Below are 19,720 nucleotides of genomic sequence, written 5' to 3' on the forward strand. Positions count from 1 at the left end.
GTAATGATCATGTCCCATGCACATAAATCAAAGTGTTTCAGTTTTTTAGTATTTACTTGATAAAAGGTGAAATCAAACAGTGGTTTTATACATAATAAAGTACAATAAACACCAACGCCTATGTGGTGTTGATGTTGTGACGTTTTTTTAATAATCACCCACATAACTAAATATCACCATAGTATCGGTGGATTTCCAACCGCAGTTTAATCAAAATTAAATATCATTTACTAAAAATATTATATTATTTATATTTATTTAAAAAATGACAACATTGAACTAACTGTTAATGTTGATGTTGCTTTTCTTTTGTTGAGGCTGTTTTTGTTTGCAGTGTAAAACGTCACTGCTGGTTTGGTTTTATTGGCGTTTGGATGGAATGTAGAATGTCGCTACTGGTTCAGTTTTGTTGGCATTTCAATGGAGTGAGGTTTTACATCAATAATCACCTTTTCTGATGCTCACTTTTTCAATGGTTTAGAAAATTTCAAATGGTTTGATCGATGAAATTTCCATGGCAAAATGGAAACGCTAAAACCAATCTAGCCCTATTTTTATATACCTTAAGCCGTACATCCTAAACCTTAAGTCCTAGATCCTTAACCCCAAAGCCCTAAAATTAAGCAATTGGTCGGACACATTTCTCAAACAAACAGGAGCCAAAGCTTTTTCCTTGGATTCACCATTTTAAGATGAAAATTCACCATATTTGGTTTCCACTTTTATGATGTAACCGATTGATTATAAGTTTTCCCAATAATCCAATATCATAGCCGAACCCACAAAATAAGTATGAAATCAGATTAGTTGTCTCTCTCAACTTGGGTATGGAGAATTTTTTCATTTTTTACTTGCCCAAGGAGATTAAAGAGACACATAAAGCCTGTTGTTCGGGTGTTGATGCTGAACGCACAAAAGAGTTAAAGCCAATCAGCCATATAGCCGACTTCCCTTGTGGCCTAAGCTTTTACTTCGCACAACAAGAAAAAAAAAAAGAGTAAAATAAAAAGTTTTCACACCAGAAAGTAAGGATGTTTAATTGAACAGAGCAGGGTGTCTGTAGATTGTAGCCTCGGCAACCATGATTTGGAGGGTGTTTGGTTTAGTTTATATTTATTAGTAATTAAGTACATGCGTTACATGTGAGAAATTTTTCTTCATATTAATTACTTGAATTTTAGATATGTTATAGTTAAGATAGAAATTGAAAATTAAAAAAAAAACAATATGATTAAAAATAAACTTAAATATTTATTATTCAATTATGATATTATGCGTTTTTTTGAAAAGTTGGATCATTGACCCACCATCTAGATAAGAAATAGCATTGCTTTTGGATTTGCTTTAAATTAGGGAAAATTATAGCCAGAGCCGGCTATGCATTTAAAATTTGGTTACAAGTTGGTCCATAAATTGACAAAACTTTAACAAACGGCTCTACATTTCAAGTTAAAAAATCCCTCGCCATGTTATCGGAGGGGTATGTGGCTATTTTCAACATGAGACTCTTAATCCATATTGGACATAATAAAAAGCTTACATTGAAATTGCCCTTTAATGTTGGGTGATTGGAAAATAAAAAAAGGATTTTTAGTCTCTCTCTTTCTCTCTCTCTCAATCTCCCTCACACTATTCAACAACTATGTGATTTGAAAATAAATAAAAATGTTTTTGGTTTCTGTATTTACGTTCTCTATATCAATTTCTCTCATTCTCTCTCTCTACTTATCGTTCTCCCTCAATCTCTCTCATTCTCTTTCTCGATCGATCTTTCATTCTCCCTTAATTTCTATCGTTCTCCCTCTCTCTTTTTTATTTTTGTTATCTTCTTATTTTCTTATACACTTATATGATATTAATTAGATCGTATAAAAGAACATGAGACCAACTTGGTTTGGTTCAAAAATTATTACACCAATTTGATAAAATTCACAAGAAACTCTTGGCTATAAAATTTACATTAATTTGAGAATGATAGAGATTGAGGGAGAAGGAGATTTTGATAGAGAGAGAGAGAGAGAGAGAGAGAGAGAGAAAGATTGAGGGAGAACAACAGAGAGAGAAGTTTTGATTTGGCTACAAACTGAAGCAAAGAGAGTAGGAGAGATAGAGGGAGCAGGAGATCAAAAGATGATTGTTAGAGTGAGAGAGAAGGGAGAGAGATCGAGAAACAGTGGGAGTGGGAGAGAAACTGAAAACCTATTTTCTATATAAGTTTTCTGTTGTGTCCAACATGGAATAAGAGTCCCATGTTGGCAACAGCCACATAAGCCTCTAATGACATGGCGGGGGGTTTTTATAATTTGAAATGTAGAGCCGGTTTTCAGAGTTTGGTTGGTTTCTAGACAAACTTGCAACCTATTTTTAAATGTACAACCGACTTTGATTATAATTTTCCTTTTAAATTATATCTCCGCTGAAGCCTACCAGGGGAGTGTTCGCGGGCTTTAGGTCACTCTCCTGAAGTTGGAGTTGGTCAAAGGCTGCTTTGAAGAGGATGTCCGCTGAGCTGCCTGAGTCGACGAGGACGTGCCTGACTTCAAAGTCGTTGATATTCACCTTTATGATGAGCGCATCATCATGGGGGTAGTGGACCCCGTGCGTGTCATCCTCTGTAAAGAAGATGGGGTCTTCTGTCCTTGGTCGCTTCGGAGGGTTCTGCTCTTCCCTACCAGCCTCGCGGGCTAATGCGTGAGCTGCTACTGAGATGCAGCCCGCCACAATTAAACCTCCAACTATGACATGGATGGTCCCCCGAACTGGTCTCTCTTTGGGGGGCTGCTTCTGCAGCTGTTCCGCTTGCCTGCTGGACTCGGGAGTGTCTCTACTTTGCTCCCCTTGTCGACCTACTTTATTACTATTATTATTGCCTTGTACAAAATTTCTCAAATATCCACGACTGATGAGTTCTTCTATCTCATCGCGGAGGTTTTTACAACTTTCGGTGCTATGACCGTGATCTTTATGAAAGCTACAGTACAAATTTTTATTTCTAACATTAGGGTCCGCCTTCAGTCGAGGCAGCCACTTCATGTACGGAGCATCCTTGATCTCCATGAGGATCTCGACCTGCTTTGCATTGAGGGGTGTGTAGTCCCTTTCTACTGTCGGAGCTTGGAAGGGCTGGACTGACCTTGCCCCCCGAGCTGTGTCTTTCTTCTTCCTACTGTTGCCTTGAGATGGGGGCTTTGGCTCCCTCTTCCTTTTTTCTGGGGCCTGCTCGCCCTTCTAGTTGATTTCCTCCTCCGTCCCTATGAACCGGTCTATGAGCTTGAGGAACTTGGTCACGATCTTGGCTTGATTGACAACCACGTGCCACTTGAACTCTTTGTGGATGATACCTTGCTTGGCTGCGGTGAGGCGAACTGTGGGATCTAGGTCGGGTATCTGTAAACAAGTATCATTGAACCGCTTGATGTAACTCCGAATGGACTCCCCTTCCTTTTGGACTATGCCGATGAGGCTTTCCTGAGTTCTCGGACACCTTTTAGTAGTGACGAAGTGGGAGGTGAAAATTTGCATGAACTGTGCCCAACTTCTTATCGAACCAAGCGTGAGGTTACGGTCATGTGCGGGCTACCCCTTTGAAGGTGGTGGAAAAGGCCACACACATGCAGGATTCACTGGATTTTGCCAGGTGCATCTGGTACTAGAAGTCGTCCATATGATCATTTGGATCGAAGGATTCATCATACTTGTCTAGTGGAGGGAGCTTGAAGTCCTTGGGCATGGGGACAACAAGGAGTTTTGGAGATAATGGGGAAGAAACTGAGAGGAGAGGGGTGGCTTTCACTTCACCTGAGCATACCTCCTCTTTTCCTTTGAGCTTAGGAGAGACCCGGGTAGCACTTCGGTGAGCTTGCCGGCGTCTTCGTTGCTGCTTTGCTGGCTCGGCGTTGGTGCTTAACGCTTCGGTGTCACCAAGCTCAATGGGCTCAGACTGCTAGTGGTGACTCTGGACCGAAGGGCCCTGCCTATAGTCCACGGTCAAGACCTCAAACAGATTCTCTGCGAGTGGGAGTTTGAACTGCAAAGGTTGGGGCGATACTGGCTTGGTTGGCTGGGAGGCCCTCGACCTACCCACAGGCTGTGAGGCGGGGGTGGTTGGCCTCTCCTTCTTGCTATGGGAAGAGGCTTGGCTCTTGGCAGGTTCCTGGACCTGGGAGGCCTGTCCCCGGTGAGGTCATTCACTCCGGCAGGAGAGCTTGGTCTGCTTCGTGGCCGGATGCCGAGGGGGAAGCGACGACTGGGCCTGAGGCAAAGAAGGAAACTGCTGCTGATACTGGTATTGGGAAACCTGGTGCAACACTTGTTGTTGGTAGAATTGGAATTGTTGAAATTGTTGCATTTGAGCTTGTATGGCTCGCATGCACTACATTAAGTCCTCAACTAGTTCGGGTTGGCTGCTGGGGGCACAACCGAGGGTTCAGCAAAGGTTGTTCCAACTATGGAAGGGAGTGGAGCGACCGCGGGTGCCACTGTGAGAGGAACATTCAAACTGGGAACTCCGTCCATGGAGAGGAGGACGGTGAACTGCCCAATACAGACAGTAGGAAGTTGGGGTTGCTCCCCAGAAGCGTTTTGGCTGACACCACGTCCGGCGTTGCTCGAGGAAGCCATGAATGTTGAGTTTTCCGAAAATAAAACTGTAAAAGCTTAGAGGAAGGCTTCTTGAAGCGTTTCCCACTAACGACGCCAAATGATGCAGCCCGATCCAAGCACTCCTAGCTGGCTGCCGACTGGCTCCTTGCTGGCAACAGATGGTACCTGAGAAGACGAAAGTGAAGGATTCCCGGGGGATTTTCTCGGCGGGAATACTCCGAAGCTTAATTTAGAATGCTAGGGAGAAAGAAAGGAGTGTAAGAGGCTAAGAATGTAGGTCGCGCTGGATCACTGAGTTCTCAAGATTAGCTCGAGAGCAAGTAAGATAATTCAAGTTCAGATGGTAATCCGAAAGCCCTCTCCTCTCTGACTAAAGGGCTTTTATAGGGGCATTCTTGTCAAATCGGGCGTAACCGCCACTGGGTTTCTGTTGGAGCTGTTACTTGCCAGGGCTGCGCAGGTGATCGTTGTAGGGTACCATCCTCTTGGGTGAGTGACACATCTCGAAGGGACAGGCATGCCACCATCTGTCGAGAGACGTGGGTGCAGACTGTCAAAAAGGCAGGGACTGCATTGTCAGTTGAGAGACATGGCGTAGTCTAATGGGTACGGTCTTGTTAGATAGAAGCTTCTTGAGAGCATTGCGTTGCTTAATCCCGAGCTACTTTGTAGCGAGCTCTTAGGGATACTTCGAGGTGGGCCCTTATCAAGATTTTCTTTAGGGCAATTCTTCCGCCTAAGTGTTGGAGTGAGCTGGTTACTCTAGCTTGCGAGCTAGGATAGTCTTGGAGTATTCCCTTTCGATAGCTCAGGGGATCTTGAGCTCGCATTGTAGCGACCTCCCCCTACAGTGAGCTTATGACTTAGTCGCAGTCAAGCTGCGGTGCTGAGCTGTTGCTCGTGCCGAGTCAGGTTCACGTGTCATCGCCTCAATGGGTTGGGTCAAATCATCTTCCATCAGGGGCTTATTTACCTATTGCCAATATAGTACTTTTAATCCATATTGGATACAATATAGGGGTGTCAGTTGGATTGGATTTGGTCCAATCCAATCCAATCTAATGTGTGTCCATTACAAATGGACCAGGTCCAATCCAATCCAATGAATATTTTGGACCATTTTGAACCGATCAAATTCAATGTTTGGACCATCCAATCTATTCAAATTCGTTTTAACTTAGATTTGTTTCAACCCAAACCCAATCCATTGATACTTATATTCTTATCTTATATCAATGGACTAGATATTGGCTTAATCCAATACAATTCAATATAAATGTATTTCGGATGAAGCGGGTCCAATCCAATCTAATAAATATTTTGGACTGGATTGGTCTAATCCAATATATCTTGTTGGTCTATCCAATCCATCCAAATTGGTTTTGGACTGGACTACCGGTCCATTAACACCCTTAATACAACAAAATGCTTATACTCAAATTGCCCTTAATGTTGGGTGAATTAAAAACAAAAAAAAAAGGTTTCAATTTCTCTTCCGCTCCCTTTATCCCTTGATCTCCCTCTCACTCTCTCATTCTTATAGTTGCCTCCCTCTACTCAAAGAACTCCCTCTCACAATCATCTCTCTCTATCAACAAAATCCATTTTTTGTTTCTCTTCCGCTGCACTGCTCGTTCTCTTCTTTCTCAACTGTTTTTGTGTTATTTTCTCTCAATCCCTATCAACGAAATCCATTTTCTTAATGAGTGTGCTTATGACTTCTTCCCCCTTACTAATATTGTAGGGAATGAAGCCTTTTATAATATCTCCTTTACTATCTATGAATATATTATATGAATTATAAAGAAAAACTTTGTCGTTTGAAGTAACTGAAAACTTCATTGCTTGAACGAAAGAGATGTGAATTAATGAGAGGATATAGATCATTTACAAAATAAGTTGATGAGGTAGATAATAATGGTATGGAATAATTGACTGAATAATAAAATTTTAAGAGGTTGATGCATCGAACAAAAACTGAATGCCAATTTGATGCCCCTTCCCCAATTTGTCCTATTTCCCTCTCTCTAACGTGTAATCAACACAAGCCCAGACAACTACCACCAATCCAAAGCCTAATTAAGATGGAGCACAATCAATCATCAAGTGCAGTGCTGAAACTACAGCTTATTTGTACCATGCATCCATTTGATTTCACTCAAATCATATTCAATCTGCAACAAACAATTAATGTACAATACCGAAATTAAGCCTATATACAATTCCATTGCACCAATGTCTACGTGCCGAGTTTGACACAGCTTCATCACTGGATAAAACTTTTGGCTGTTTGGAACCAACAAGCATGGCGTTCTCACAAATCAACCCATTCAGTCTCCTATTTTATCTTTTTCACAAAAGAATATTGAGGTCAAATACTTTTTGGCCCTTCACCCTTGATAATGCGTCATCCAGAAAAAGCTACTTAACAGCCCATGCTTTTGGCCCTTAACAGCCAGTGCAATGTTTTTATCCGATTAACCCCATCATGAGCCCAACCTGAGCCCAACTAAGGCTGCATTTGGCATTCCTTATTTTAAGAATTTATTTTTTTTACAGTTAAAAATTCAATGTTCAAACGTATTTTAAATGTAAAAAGGAAATAACTCTTTAAAATAAGGAATGCAGCCTAAGACTAATCTGAACGTTAGGTCATTGCTGGTTTATCACTTAACCCAATCTACTGACATCCTTAAACCCATCAATTTTTATTGAGTAGCACATGCATTTATAGGTGTAAGCTTTCTGATACCTATCGGAAGCTTTCTGATATGCTCCTATAGAGAATGTATTAGGGTTTTAACTGGTTTAGGGGTGAATAAATCTTAAACAGATTCCTTTGAATCAAATTTAAAATATAATATATATATATATATATATATATATATAAAATCATAAATACTGTCTATACATCTCTACCGGCATATCGAGCATATTAATATTTTGGAGATAGGATATGATGGAGATTGGAAAGAGACAGAAGGAAAATATATAGATTAATTATGGCGGTTTGTACCCAAGGCCAAGGTAAGTATTGGCACTCTACGTTAATAGATCAACAGAACAATCCTATAACCAATCAAGATCTCCCATATAATTTAGAGATAGGCTATGCATACCGGGGTCCATGAGAGAAAAATAGCCATTCCCAATGATGGTCCTAGTTATATAGGGTCTTATGAAATAAACTGGATTTTCTACAGAGTCATCGGACTTCAGACGGTTTATAACCATGTTATTTGATCAAAAGCCACAAAAGCCAAGTTTTAGATGAACCAAATCGAAATTGTGACAGCTGATAGTTTGAATGGTTCGTTCAATCATGCATTTGATTTAGAAAATAGTATTGGTCGATAATGGCTGTATTTGGTATTGTGGGTATTTATTGAAAAAATGCTGTCATATCAGTGTTATATAAGTGTTAGCATTTATTGGAGATGAAGCAAAATGAAACAATTATTTTGTTTTACCATTTACTAAATAAATTGTAGAAAACTGAAATGCTTTGATTTTTATGTATAAGGTATTCGGAGAAACATCAAATTTTTGTTTTCTTCAACACCTTTTGAAATTAGATATTGATGTGATACACTTTAATGGGTATTAATTTGAGATACATAATAAAAAGTATTTAAAGTAAAATTCAATCAAACAATAAATACAAAAAATGTTTAAAGTAAAAAATATAAAATAAAAAATTATAAATAAACAGCCAATTTATAAATAAGTATTCACAGAACCAAACACATACAATGTCCTCATAGTAACTGATTCCTGATTAATCTGCTACACATAACGATGCTACCCGCACAGCTTCCAAAATGATTTATATCCTGTGTTCACTATAGCTATTTTGTCATCGATAGGGTTGTATTTGAAATGCCTAGCCATAGATGAATTGATGATATTGCAAGCTCAAATGACTCTGCATTTGCTACAAACAAAGATATACAAAATCCAATAAGGAATAAACACGCCATCAATATAATCGATAATATAAATTATCAATATCAACAACCATTTGACGCATGCTTTCTTTTCTTCTATACACGTAATTATTTGCAACACTAACATATATAGTAGCTAGTTATGGTAGAACGCTGCCATTGAATTCTTCGATCCCATGGTTTTTGATCAAATATCATCATGGAGCAAATTCTTGTGTTCGAGGCACAGTTGCCTATGTCTGCTTCTTTGTCTTGGTTTCTGTCAGTCTTGTCTTGGTCGGTGCTTGGTGGTGGTCTTCGGTTTGCTTAGTCGGTGATAGCTAGTTACCTACAGTCATGCGGTAAGGAGGGTGATATTGTTATCAGTTAGATGACAAGTTTGTCGAGAGAGAGAGAGGGCTTTGGGACTGACAGATATATCATACCTTCACGCGCAATATGCATGGTTGTCACTTATTTATTGGTTGTACAATCTGTACAAACAATGTTATGTTGTTCTTTTGGTTAGAGACAATAAATAAAGGGATTAATTTCCATGTAAGGTTGTGTTGTGAATCAACACAGGAAAAAGAGGCTGAGCATAAATTGAGATGAATGAGACTAGAAAATAATATTTTTGCATTAGAAAAAAAGAAGTGGAAGCTGGAAAGGCGAAGATTACAAAAAATACAGAAAGTGTGTAAAAGAGTATGTTTATTGAGCAAACGCTGTTATAGAGGCATCACTTACCATTTCTTTTATTATGCGGATTTATATATATAAAAATTTATAAAAGCAAGTATTGATTTATGTGTATTTATTGTTGGGGAAGTTTTATTTTAGTGCTTTTTTCAATGGATAAATGTTTATTCACTGTTTTGCAACTGTGATGCTTAATGGTGCTTAAATATTAATAATTAGATTTATTATTATTTTTCTCGATTTTATAAATAAATTTATAAATATTAAATAAATAAATACCCACGATTCTAAACACATACACAATAAAAAAGATAAGCATTAAATGAAACAGATGTCGGAATCTCAAAATGGATTAATGTTGATTTTGGATTCTTTCTCTTTAATTGTTCTAAACATAATGGAATGGTGAAATCTGAAACAGGATTCATGGCCAATCTCATATAATTGTGATAAAACTTAGATGATGTATAATCACTTATGTAGTTTGTCATGTGCTTGTGCTCACATGTACGCAAGGTGCTACATGATATGTGTTTTTTTGGTAAGCCAGCTTCTAACATATTTTCTTCTCCAATTAATGATATTTTACCATTGCACTAAGTAAGAGTGCATCTCCCATTTCGAAGATTTTTCATAGTAAACCGAGCCTGCCCATGTTAATCTTGGGTTTGGGCCTATTAAACATTTAACAAGTTCTCAATCCAACCCATCCCAGGTTGCAATCCTAGTGAATTTTGTACTTTTTGTTCAGTTTGAAAAGCAAATATAAACAATATAAATACATACAAAATAATATCAATTATAAAATTTTACACTCTGCATATTTATATATATATATATAAATTGTACACGTGGTGAATGGATGCATGTCAGAAAGGCTGTTCTATATTTAGAAAGAAATGGGCGATTGAAGTGGCACCCCTGGGCCTGGGGGCCTGGCTGTGCAACATGCCACATGCCACGTATAGGGTGGGTCCTATATTAGTTAAACTCGTAAAAGTTCAAAGTCTTGGGTCGAGCTTGATTACTTACGTGGAAAAAGTAGCCAATCGATGATTAAGGAGAAATTGAAGTATGAATGAGTCTACATTCTGAACCATCTCAATAGGGCCACGTGCGAAAATACATTTGTGGGGATGAAGAAATTGAAGTAAAATTTTTAAACGTCAAACTTACGTGCCTTTTACCGGATCCTCCAATCCAAAGTACTTTTAAGGTCTCAACAACTTTTACTTTTTATGGTCCACTACTGGACATCCCTAATAAATTGACTACGACATAATCTCGATCGATCATCTGGTTTATGCGTTCCAACTTTCAACTTTCTTTCGGGTTCGGGATGGCTTCAACTTGAACCAGTCCGTCCGCGGTCCGACTCTGAACACACTTGGACTTGGTGATGATGGATCTGTGTTGCACGTTCGGTATCGCTGGAGCGTGTTATTCTACGGACGGGTTATGGATTAATTACCTTGATCTTGATGTGTTGCTCTCCCTACTGTGCTCTGTGCTATTCACTACTTTAGTGTACAGTCAACAGCCGCGTGACACAGACAAGAAGCAGATCAAAAACCGCGTTTACACGTGTACGCATTAAAATAATGTCTGATCAGATCCCTTACCAGTTAGTCAGTTCACGATATGCAAGTGGGCCCCATCTTCTTAAATGAAATAAAATATTCTCATATATATCCGAACCATGACCACATATACTAATATTATTTTGAGTAATCTAATCCATTCATCCATCGTCTGATTTAATAAAAAGCGTAAAATACAAAAAACCCCCTCGAAAGTTTCTGATAATCATAAAACCTTCCCATTGTTTCATTGTAGTGAATACTTGTATTTTTGAGAAACTCAACAAAAACCTTTATTTTTGAAAAACTCAACGAAAACCTCTCAAGCCGATGCATCAATTTTTTTATATACCAATTTTATCCTTTTGTAAATTGTTTTACATACAATATTACCTAAATAACCCACTTTTAAATTCAACAAAATGCCCAATCGACCCCAAGATATATGACTCAGAGAGGAACCATGTTTGAAATCCCAATAGAAGAGAGAAACCCCAAAAGAACATCGACTCTCTTAATCTTTCAACCCTTTAAACCCTGATCCATAGCAAGAGATAAACTTTGTTGTTGTGGACTCTGTGGAGGATGCAAAGCTTTCCATCCGAAGGTATGATTAATCTCTACCATTATTCATCATAAGGAAGCAAATATCAGTGCCATTCTTTTCTCTATTTGCTTCTTCCAAAGTTAAAACTCGATACCAAAATCAAAGAAAAGGGTTTTACGGGCTTAAATCTAGACTTTTGTTTTGTTCTTTTTCTTTATACAGGTATGTCAATTTTAGAGATGAATCCAGATGTACAATTTCTTCAAGCGAACTATGAGAAGGAAAAAGAGCTCCTTGCTTTGGCTGCTCACGTTAATAACTTAATATACAGATCAACATGGATACTGAAAGTCTAGAATAAAGACCAGAGAAGATTCAAATGTTCTGTATCTTTCTGCACGTACTTGAAGTATTGAACAGTTGGTGCTGAACTGTTTTCCAATTAAGTTCCCAGTTTCCCACTATTTTACTAAATTTACACAACATTAATAATAATGACTGCTTCTTTCATTTCTTCCCAAGAGTGAAAAGCAAAAGTGTATATGTTTGGAGTGTAATATATCTTAAATTTTGAAACAGAATAAAGGAACCCATTTGATATTCAAGGTTAATACCATCAGAGTATGGTTACATCTACAAAATAACCAACGAAGTTGATAGAAAATATTCTTAAATCATATCCATACACTTTATGCATATAGCCAAATATCTTGAAGAGGTTTAGATTTCCAGATTCAATTGAACCCTTGATTCTAGGGAAGAAATGAAATATTCCGATGAAGAACAATGGAAGCTTTAAAAAACAGATATATTCACTGGTAAAGAATAGTCGAAGTTGTACGTTTATTTTAAATCGCCGGTCAAGAATAGTCACTGGTGAAGAACAATTGCTGTAAAACAAATGGAATACTCTGAGAAGCCGAATATTCTAAGCAATGGCACCCTGCAAGTGTTAGGGTTTACGTTATTTGAATGACACTTTTGGGGTAATTTTGTAAATGTTGATATTTTGCATTTAAATCAATGATCAAAGGGAGGTTTTTGTTAAATTTCTGAATTTTGGTGAAGTATTTGTTATAATAAAACTATAGAAAAGGTTTTTATAATTATTAGAAAATTTAGAAGATTTTTTTGTATTTTACATTGATGGGGCCGTTTCATGTCACGCATCACCGTCTTTTATCATCATCATACACCGTGGGGAGGATTCCCACGAACCAATGTGACTCTTGCTCCCTTCCTTACGTTAATTGACGACGATGACTTTAGATTTTAGTGCATGGTTTTGTAATTGTACCCTGTCCTGTATTGGGTGTTTCAGAAAACTAAAAATAGAATAGGACATTTGTAAATTATACGTTGTATTTGAGGCTGTCGATGGAAAATCTTTTCTAACGAGGCAGTCAATTGTAATTTTTCTGTCATTACAAATTACAAAATGGTTAAACTTTAATTGCTTTGAAGCTTAATTGAGATTGCATTCTGTAACAAAACATAGTGGTGAGATCATGCTTAATAATTTTAATAGCCAAGAACTTGTCAAACAGAACAAAGTGGGTAAGTGCCAGAGAGAGAGAGAGAAAGATTAACATACTGAGCTTTAGTTGACTAAATTTTAAAATGGTAAGAGTGCCCAAATTATATTGGAGCTAGAGCAGGCCAACAGAGAAGATACACCCTGTTGGTTGGATTTATGAAGAGTAGTGCCCAGTTGAGAGTGAGGTTGGGCCCATCAAACCCTAGAACCTAATACATTGCCCCACAGCCCACAGCCCACAGCCTATAACATCCACCACGGATTGTTTATCCAGCTGAGTCAACGTTTTATGCATAATGAATCCTCAACATGGGACCAACAACAAACTATGGACAACACCCTTCATAGGTAGTGTCTGGTGTCCCTATGCTATTCATAGGGCCCTAGTCCCTACTTAGGGTCTATAACTTTTTTTTATAACGCTTCCCAACATAAACAATTATATATCCAGTTTTAACCCTCGGTTTTGACACCAATTTCGTTTTTACCCACTGTAACTAATTCATTTTTTACCGAATTAATCAACAAAAGCAAGCAAAAAGCACAAAGCAATCCGGGGGTTGAGGTAGCCGGTAGGCCAAGACCAAAGAGTCAGAAACCAAAGTACACGAGTCCCCATGTCTCCCCGGTCTTCACTTTGAATGCTCTTGTCTGAGATTATCCAACCCTACAGCTGTCCAAAATAATAAAAAAGAAAATAAATTTATAAATATATATTTATATATATATATATATATATATATATATATATATATATATGAAGGTGAATAAATAATAATAGGAATTTTTATTTCAAAAAGAAAATTAAAAAGAATTTTCAGTCATGGTCTAGACTAGTCGACTCGACTAGGTTCGGTGGACGACCGGACCGATCGAATCATAAAAGTTGTTTTCAGATCCTTCCCAATTTCCCATTCATGATTCAACCCACCTCGACAAAATTCGGAAAAAAATAGGGAAATTTTCTTAAAGCATATTTGACCGTGAAAAAAAAAACATAAAAGTTGGTCGATTACACACTTCTGTATTTCTGTCCTTATGTTATCCTATTCCAGTCCACCTAGTATATATACAAATCTACCTAACGAGGTTTGAGCATTGCCTTTTAACTTCAACAAAGTTCTTTCTTGTTTTCTCAACTCTCTCTCTCTCTCTCTCTTACAGAAAGCTATCGGTTTCTTTCTATCTTCAAGATCAATACGTTAATGGCGGATGTTTTGACTGATGAGCAGATTGCTGAGTTCCGGGAAGCATTTTGCCTCTTCGATAAAGATGGAGACGGTATGTTCTACGATACCCTGTTTTGAGTCTTGACTCCATATGTTTCATGTTTTCTGTGTATTTTTTTTTATAAATATACATAGTTTTTTAAAATATACATAGTCTTCTTGTGAGTTTTGAATTGATCGGTGTCGAAGGTTTTATGTGAAGATTCTCTGTATATAACATGTATTTTACTGTTTTTTTTTTTTTTACTTGAGTTCCTTTTGATGAATCTCTGGATAATTGGGTTTATGCATTTTGATTACTTTACTGTCATTTGGAGTTCATGATGAGCTCTTCTTCTTTCTTTATTTTTAAAGATATAAGTCTTATAGCTGAATTTAGAAATTTATTGATTAATTGGTCTACTGTGTGCAGGTTGCATTACCATAGAAGAATTGGCCACAGTAATCCGGTCACTTGATCAGAATCCGACTGAAGAAGAACTCCAAGACATGATAAGTGAAGTGGATGCAGATGGAAATGGGACCATAGAATTTGGGGAGTTTTTAAGTCTCATGGCAAGAAAAATGAAGGTAGCATTAACATTACAAGCAGAGAAATTTTTCTGTCACAGCAAAGCTGAAGAACCTTTAGTTAGAAGTTTGATTTGTATGTATTTTTACAGGAAACTGACGCAGAGGAAGAGCTAAAAGAAGCTTTCAAAGTATTTGACAAGGATCAAAACGGATACATATCAGCTAATGAGGTAGATTTGTCATTCACCATATATATATAAATGAACAAAAAGATGCATTTCTCATACAATGAACATCAGCCAAAGCAAATCTTAGTTTTGTTTAAGCAGCATTTTAGTTATATTTTAAATGGACAAAAAAGATTGAAGCTGAGATATCCTCTTGTTTATATGTAGCTGAGGAATGTAATGATCAATCTGGGAGAGAAATTGACTGATGAAGAGGTAGAACAGATGATTAGGGAAGCTGATTTAGATGGTGATGGCCAAGTCAATTACGAGGAATTCGTGAGGATGATGATGGCCGTTTGATCGCTGGGTTGACATGTTACTGTGTTATCTAATCAAAATGCTGATTTTTTTTTTCTTTAGATTTCTGTAACTCCCGAAAGTGCTGAAACAGAAGAGTGTTCAAGTAGATGATCACCTTATTCTTTCTTCTGTATGAAACAAACGACTCCAATAAACAAGAAAATAGGAACATCTGTCTTACCTCAAGTATTTTTATTCATTTGTAGTTCAGAGTTTCAAGGTTATTAATTTTCTAAATTTTGACTTTTTATTCATCAATGTATACGGTGTTGGTTTGGTGCAGCGTGTGACATTTTATTAATTTTCGAAAGTATTAAAAAACTAATTAATATATAACTTATCCCACCGCAAACTCCCTTACCGACCCTTGAACAGCTTTGGCATCACATGGACTTGAGTGAATGGACCCCAGTTGGACTACTATTACTATTGGAGATGATTTGACTTGTTCATCTTCTTTTGGTTGGTGGGGATAGGGAGTTTTAAATGTTTATAAGGTATATTCAAGGTGTAGGCATCTTAAATCCCTTTTATCTTTAGTACAATCATCAAAGGATGACTAGAAATTTAGGGCCCACAAACTTTGGGACTTGCTTTTACTTTTCAATAGAAAATAGGTGGAGTTTGATTCCTCTCGGCACCTATATATATGATTCTATCATGGATGTTAATGGGCTATTTGCACATACATTTTCTTCTTGTTCAAAGCTAGCCCACTCTTTGGGGAATTTTCTTCTGAATCTTCTTATTTATTTCATTTTTACATTTTCCCTCCCTAATTTGACTAAATATCATGGAAGGAAGAAGTTTTGTCAGGCCTGGACCAGATGGGCCATGCGAAACAATTGTACGGTCCAGCCGTGCAATTCTTCAAATCAAAAGGAATAAAAATAGAAATTAAGGAAAAATATTGAAAATCATTCTAAATTTATTTTTACAACAAGATGTAATTGAAATTGATGTTGTTCGATCCGAGGTGTTCTAAATTAAAGACACAACCAGATAGTCCTGCTAATCGGACAAGGCTGAGGTAGAAGGATGAAGTCGTGCATCGAGATCTACAACTAGGAGAAAGGTCAGAGGCTCGAAGAGTTGTTCCCCGGGTAGGTACTCTGATGCTCAAGTCAATAGGATCGAGAAGGATATGGTTGGGATGAATAAGTTGAAATAGCGTCAGTCCAAGCCGAAGAGATAGTGCAAAAAGGTATTCAAAGAGTGCAATCCCAAAAAGTTCCTTACCTCGAACAGGGAATACCTATTTATAGTTGGGTGTCCGTGTCCTAGATGGATAGCGATTTCGGGATTGTCGGGACGAGGGCGTCCAATGATGTCTTCGAGAGGTTTCCTCTTCCCCAGCGGAGTTCGCTTCCTTGTCCATGTAGGACACTCCTTCTTAGTCGTACTCTTCAGTTACACATGGTATCAACGTGGCTTGAGAAGGGGGGCGGCTGTGGAGATTGCCATGTGGCATCCTTGGCTAGCTCAGCAATCACCTAAACACCACTCTCCTAGTTCCGAAGTTGAGGAATGTAGTGCTTGACTGCAGCTGGGTGTGGAAGTGTTCTGCGGTTACGCACGTGTGAAGTGTAGCGGTTTTCGTGTCATTTCTGTTACGGGTTGGCAGACATGTCATTTCGTCTTCCTGAGGTTACGCACGTGCGAAGTGCGGCGTCAAATCTACATCGTTGATTTGATTTGATTTGGACCATTGGCTGCCCTTATAAAAAGGGGGTGGACGAGCCATTTCACTTTGTCATTTGGGAAGAGTCTATGCCTTGGAGTTCGGCTGACGTCCCTTGCTTGATATCTTAGGTGTCCCGAACTTCTTTTTTCTTCGGTAAGATGTCTTCTACTACGTCTTCCCTGTCTTCCCTTTTCACTTGATATACTTTGAGGGATGAGATTGGGGGTAGTCCTTGACGTGAAGCGACTAAGGTTAGGGTACCTGTTGTGTGATTTATGCACAGTTAATTCAAGAAAGTGTACCTTAGTCAAATGTGCGTATAATGATGAGAAAAGTGTCGATCCTACAGAGACTAGATCACAGTACCAAATCAATTTTAAACTAACCTAAGTTGAACTCATGAATCAATTGAATGAATAAAAACTAAAAGAATTCATGCAAATCCAAGAACTTAATAAAAACTAAATTGATGGATGAATGCAGCTAGGGTTTTGATTTCATTAAATCAATGTTATATACTTATCTATTTAGTCCAATTCAAGACCGAAATTACCATAAGGTATATTAAAGTTACTTGCATGTGATGGTAGATGTCCCTAAATTAATTAATAAGCTTTCTCAAGTCATATTAATCCTTTATTAATCCAATTCTACTATCAAATCTCTAAGTGGTTGTTAAAAGGAAAAATAAGCATTAATTTCTTTAGAAACCTCTAATCGTAGAAAGGGATTTGACTCACTAAGCTTCCTTAATTCCCATACATGAGTTAATCATCTTTCGATATCATAGTCTATCATGCGATTTTTATTGCCTAGGGATCTAACTCAACAATCCTTTGGTCAGTCATGCATGAATCATCAAATCATTAAAATATTGGCTAATTCTTATAAAGCATTAAGCATAGCAAGAAAAAATTATCATGAAAATAATAAAGGTCTTGAATTGAATTAAATAAATAACTATATAATCTTAAGATCAAAATCCATCTAAACCCTAGCTAAGAGAATTTAGCTAGACACCATTAAATTCAACATACTTAAGAAAATTAAATGGGGAACACAAAATAAATACATCAAAGAATGAATAGAATAACAAGAAAACTTAGTCCTTGAAGGTAGAAGACAGGTGCAGCAACTAAGCCTTTCTCTCTCTTGAATTCAGATTCTTCCTCTCCTTCTCTGGCATGCTGAAATTGCTTCCTCTTCTCTTTTGATGTACTGAGACTGCTTCCTCTTCTCTTCTCTGCTGAATTCTTTCTAAGGATGTGCCCCTTTGCCTTGAGTCTATGGTCCTTTTTATAGTGCATTCTTCCCTCAATTTCTTCTCAATGTAGACTACTAATTCAATACAAATTAGGTCTCTTATTCTTTATCTCAGTTGAATTCTTATCTCTTCTGCATTGCCAACTGCTAGACCCGAAACTTGTAGCTCGAATTGCACTTGGTTGGTGGAGGAATTAGGTTTAGTGATAAACACAAGAGTTTTAGCAATATCTCTTGGATTTAATTATCCGTTTGAATCACCTCAATCCGAGTTGTAGGCAGAAAGTTATGCCCAAAATACGATAATTATATAAAAATAGGAAATTTCTCGATTTTTGTGCATACATATCAAATCCTATTTCAATGGATTCTCTCCTTCATGACTACATCATGGAATATCATTGCTGCATGGTCCTTCCTCTATGATTATCTTGATCATTTAAATTGAACTTCTCCTTAAAATTGCACAATTTAGCTCCAAATAATCTTGCAAGACAATTTCATCATAATTAGTGCAATATCATGCTATTTCCAAAAACATTATTACCCAAAATCATCAAGTTAGAGGTTTGAAAATATGTACAAATATAGACTTATCAGTACCGGTGACCGATGCCGATGTGGCTAAGGTTGGTGACAAGGGCGATGCTGAGGTCCAAGAGATTGGTGCTTGGGAGACTAGTGCCGATAAGGCGGTTGAAGCCGATGTAGGGTCAAAAGAGCAAGCCCTCAAGAGGAGATTTAGGGAGCGGTTTGCCTCGGCTCCGTATAGACTTTTTCCAACTGACCTAGCTCAAATCTGGAAAGTGTATCGCATTCTTAAGGAGTACAAATTGAGGTGTCCTAGGATTGGGGAGAGGGCCACTTTGGCCCATCCTAGGGAGATTTGTGTGTACTTCCATAGTTTGATTGCCGGCCTTAGGTTCCCTTTAGATCTTGAGGAGATTTGTGTGTACGTCCATAGCTTGACTTCCAACCTTAGGTTCCCTTTAGATTCCAGGGTAGTGGTCGTCCTAAGGTGGTACAGGGTCCTACCTATTTAGTTGATGCTGAACTTGTTTTGGTACCTGGTCGGGCTGCTCTGCTACTGCATTCTCAAGGATATTGAGATCACCCTGCCAATGTTTAGATACTTTCTCCACTTGAAGAAGCATAAACAAGGGTACTACTACCTATCGGCTAGGCTGAACACCAAGCTACTCGTCGGGGCTCTCTCTTCCATTAAGCATTAGAAAGAGGGTTTCTTCTTTGTGAAGTGCCGAGGAGGTTGATTTTTCTCCCTCACCCTGTCTGCTTCAAGAACCAAGGATAAGGATCCTTCCTAGGTTGAGCTATCGAAGGAGAAGATAGCTGCTATGAGGAGGATAGTGTGGAGCACATCAGGGAATACACATCATCCTGATTGCTGACCTTGGCTGGGCTGATGTGCCCTTTGACCGAACAATCCTAGCTTGGTTTATGGGCTGTGTGGTCTCCCTTTTTTTGTGAGCCTATCTTTACTTGGTTCTAACATTGTGGTGAATTGTGCAGATTTAGACATGGTTGGTGCTAAGGAGAAAGCTTAGCATATGCAAGCTGTGGTAGCGAAGAAGGCATAAGCAGCTAGG

The 19,720-nt window shown here is 38.0% G+C and overlaps 1 protein-coding gene across 1 annotated transcript; it reads left to right on the top strand.

Moving 5' to 3' along the window:
* The first annotated feature begins 13,989 nt into the window (after nucleotides 1–13,989).
* LOC148879074 (calmodulin-like protein 11) lies at nucleotides 13,990–15,448 on the top strand. The gene is made up of 4 exons (XM_088965922.1): nucleotides 13,990–14,175; nucleotides 14,536–14,693; nucleotides 14,786–14,866; nucleotides 15,032–15,448. Exons 1-4 carry the CDS (start codon nucleotides 14,100–14,102, stop codon nucleotides 15,164–15,166), a joined length of 450 nt encoding a protein of 149 aa, XP_088822048.1. The 5' UTR covers nucleotides 13,990–14,099; the 3' UTR covers nucleotides 15,167–15,448.
* The last annotated feature ends 4,272 nt before the right edge of the window (nucleotides 15,449–19,720 follow it).

This window comes from Nelumbo lutea, chromosome 1 (assembly GCF_056320005.1).
Source record: "Nelumbo lutea isolate HS-2025 chromosome 1, American lotus-T2T, whole genome shotgun sequence".
Taxonomy (NCBI): Eukaryota; Viridiplantae; Streptophyta; class Magnoliopsida; order Proteales; family Nelumbonaceae; genus Nelumbo; species Nelumbo lutea.

Coding starts and splice junctions, on each gene's coding strand:
- LOC148879074 (XM_088965922.1), top strand. CDS start 14,100: ATGGCGGATGTTTTGACTGATGAGCAGATTGCTGAGTTCCGGGAAGCA. Junction 14,176..14,535: donor CTTCGATAAAGATGGAGACG/GTATGTTCTACG, acceptor TACTGTGTGCAG/GTTGCATTACCATAGAAGAA. Junction 14,867..15,031: donor GATACATATCAGCTAATGAG/GTAGATTTGTCA, acceptor GTTTATATGTAG/CTGAGGAATGTAATGATCAA.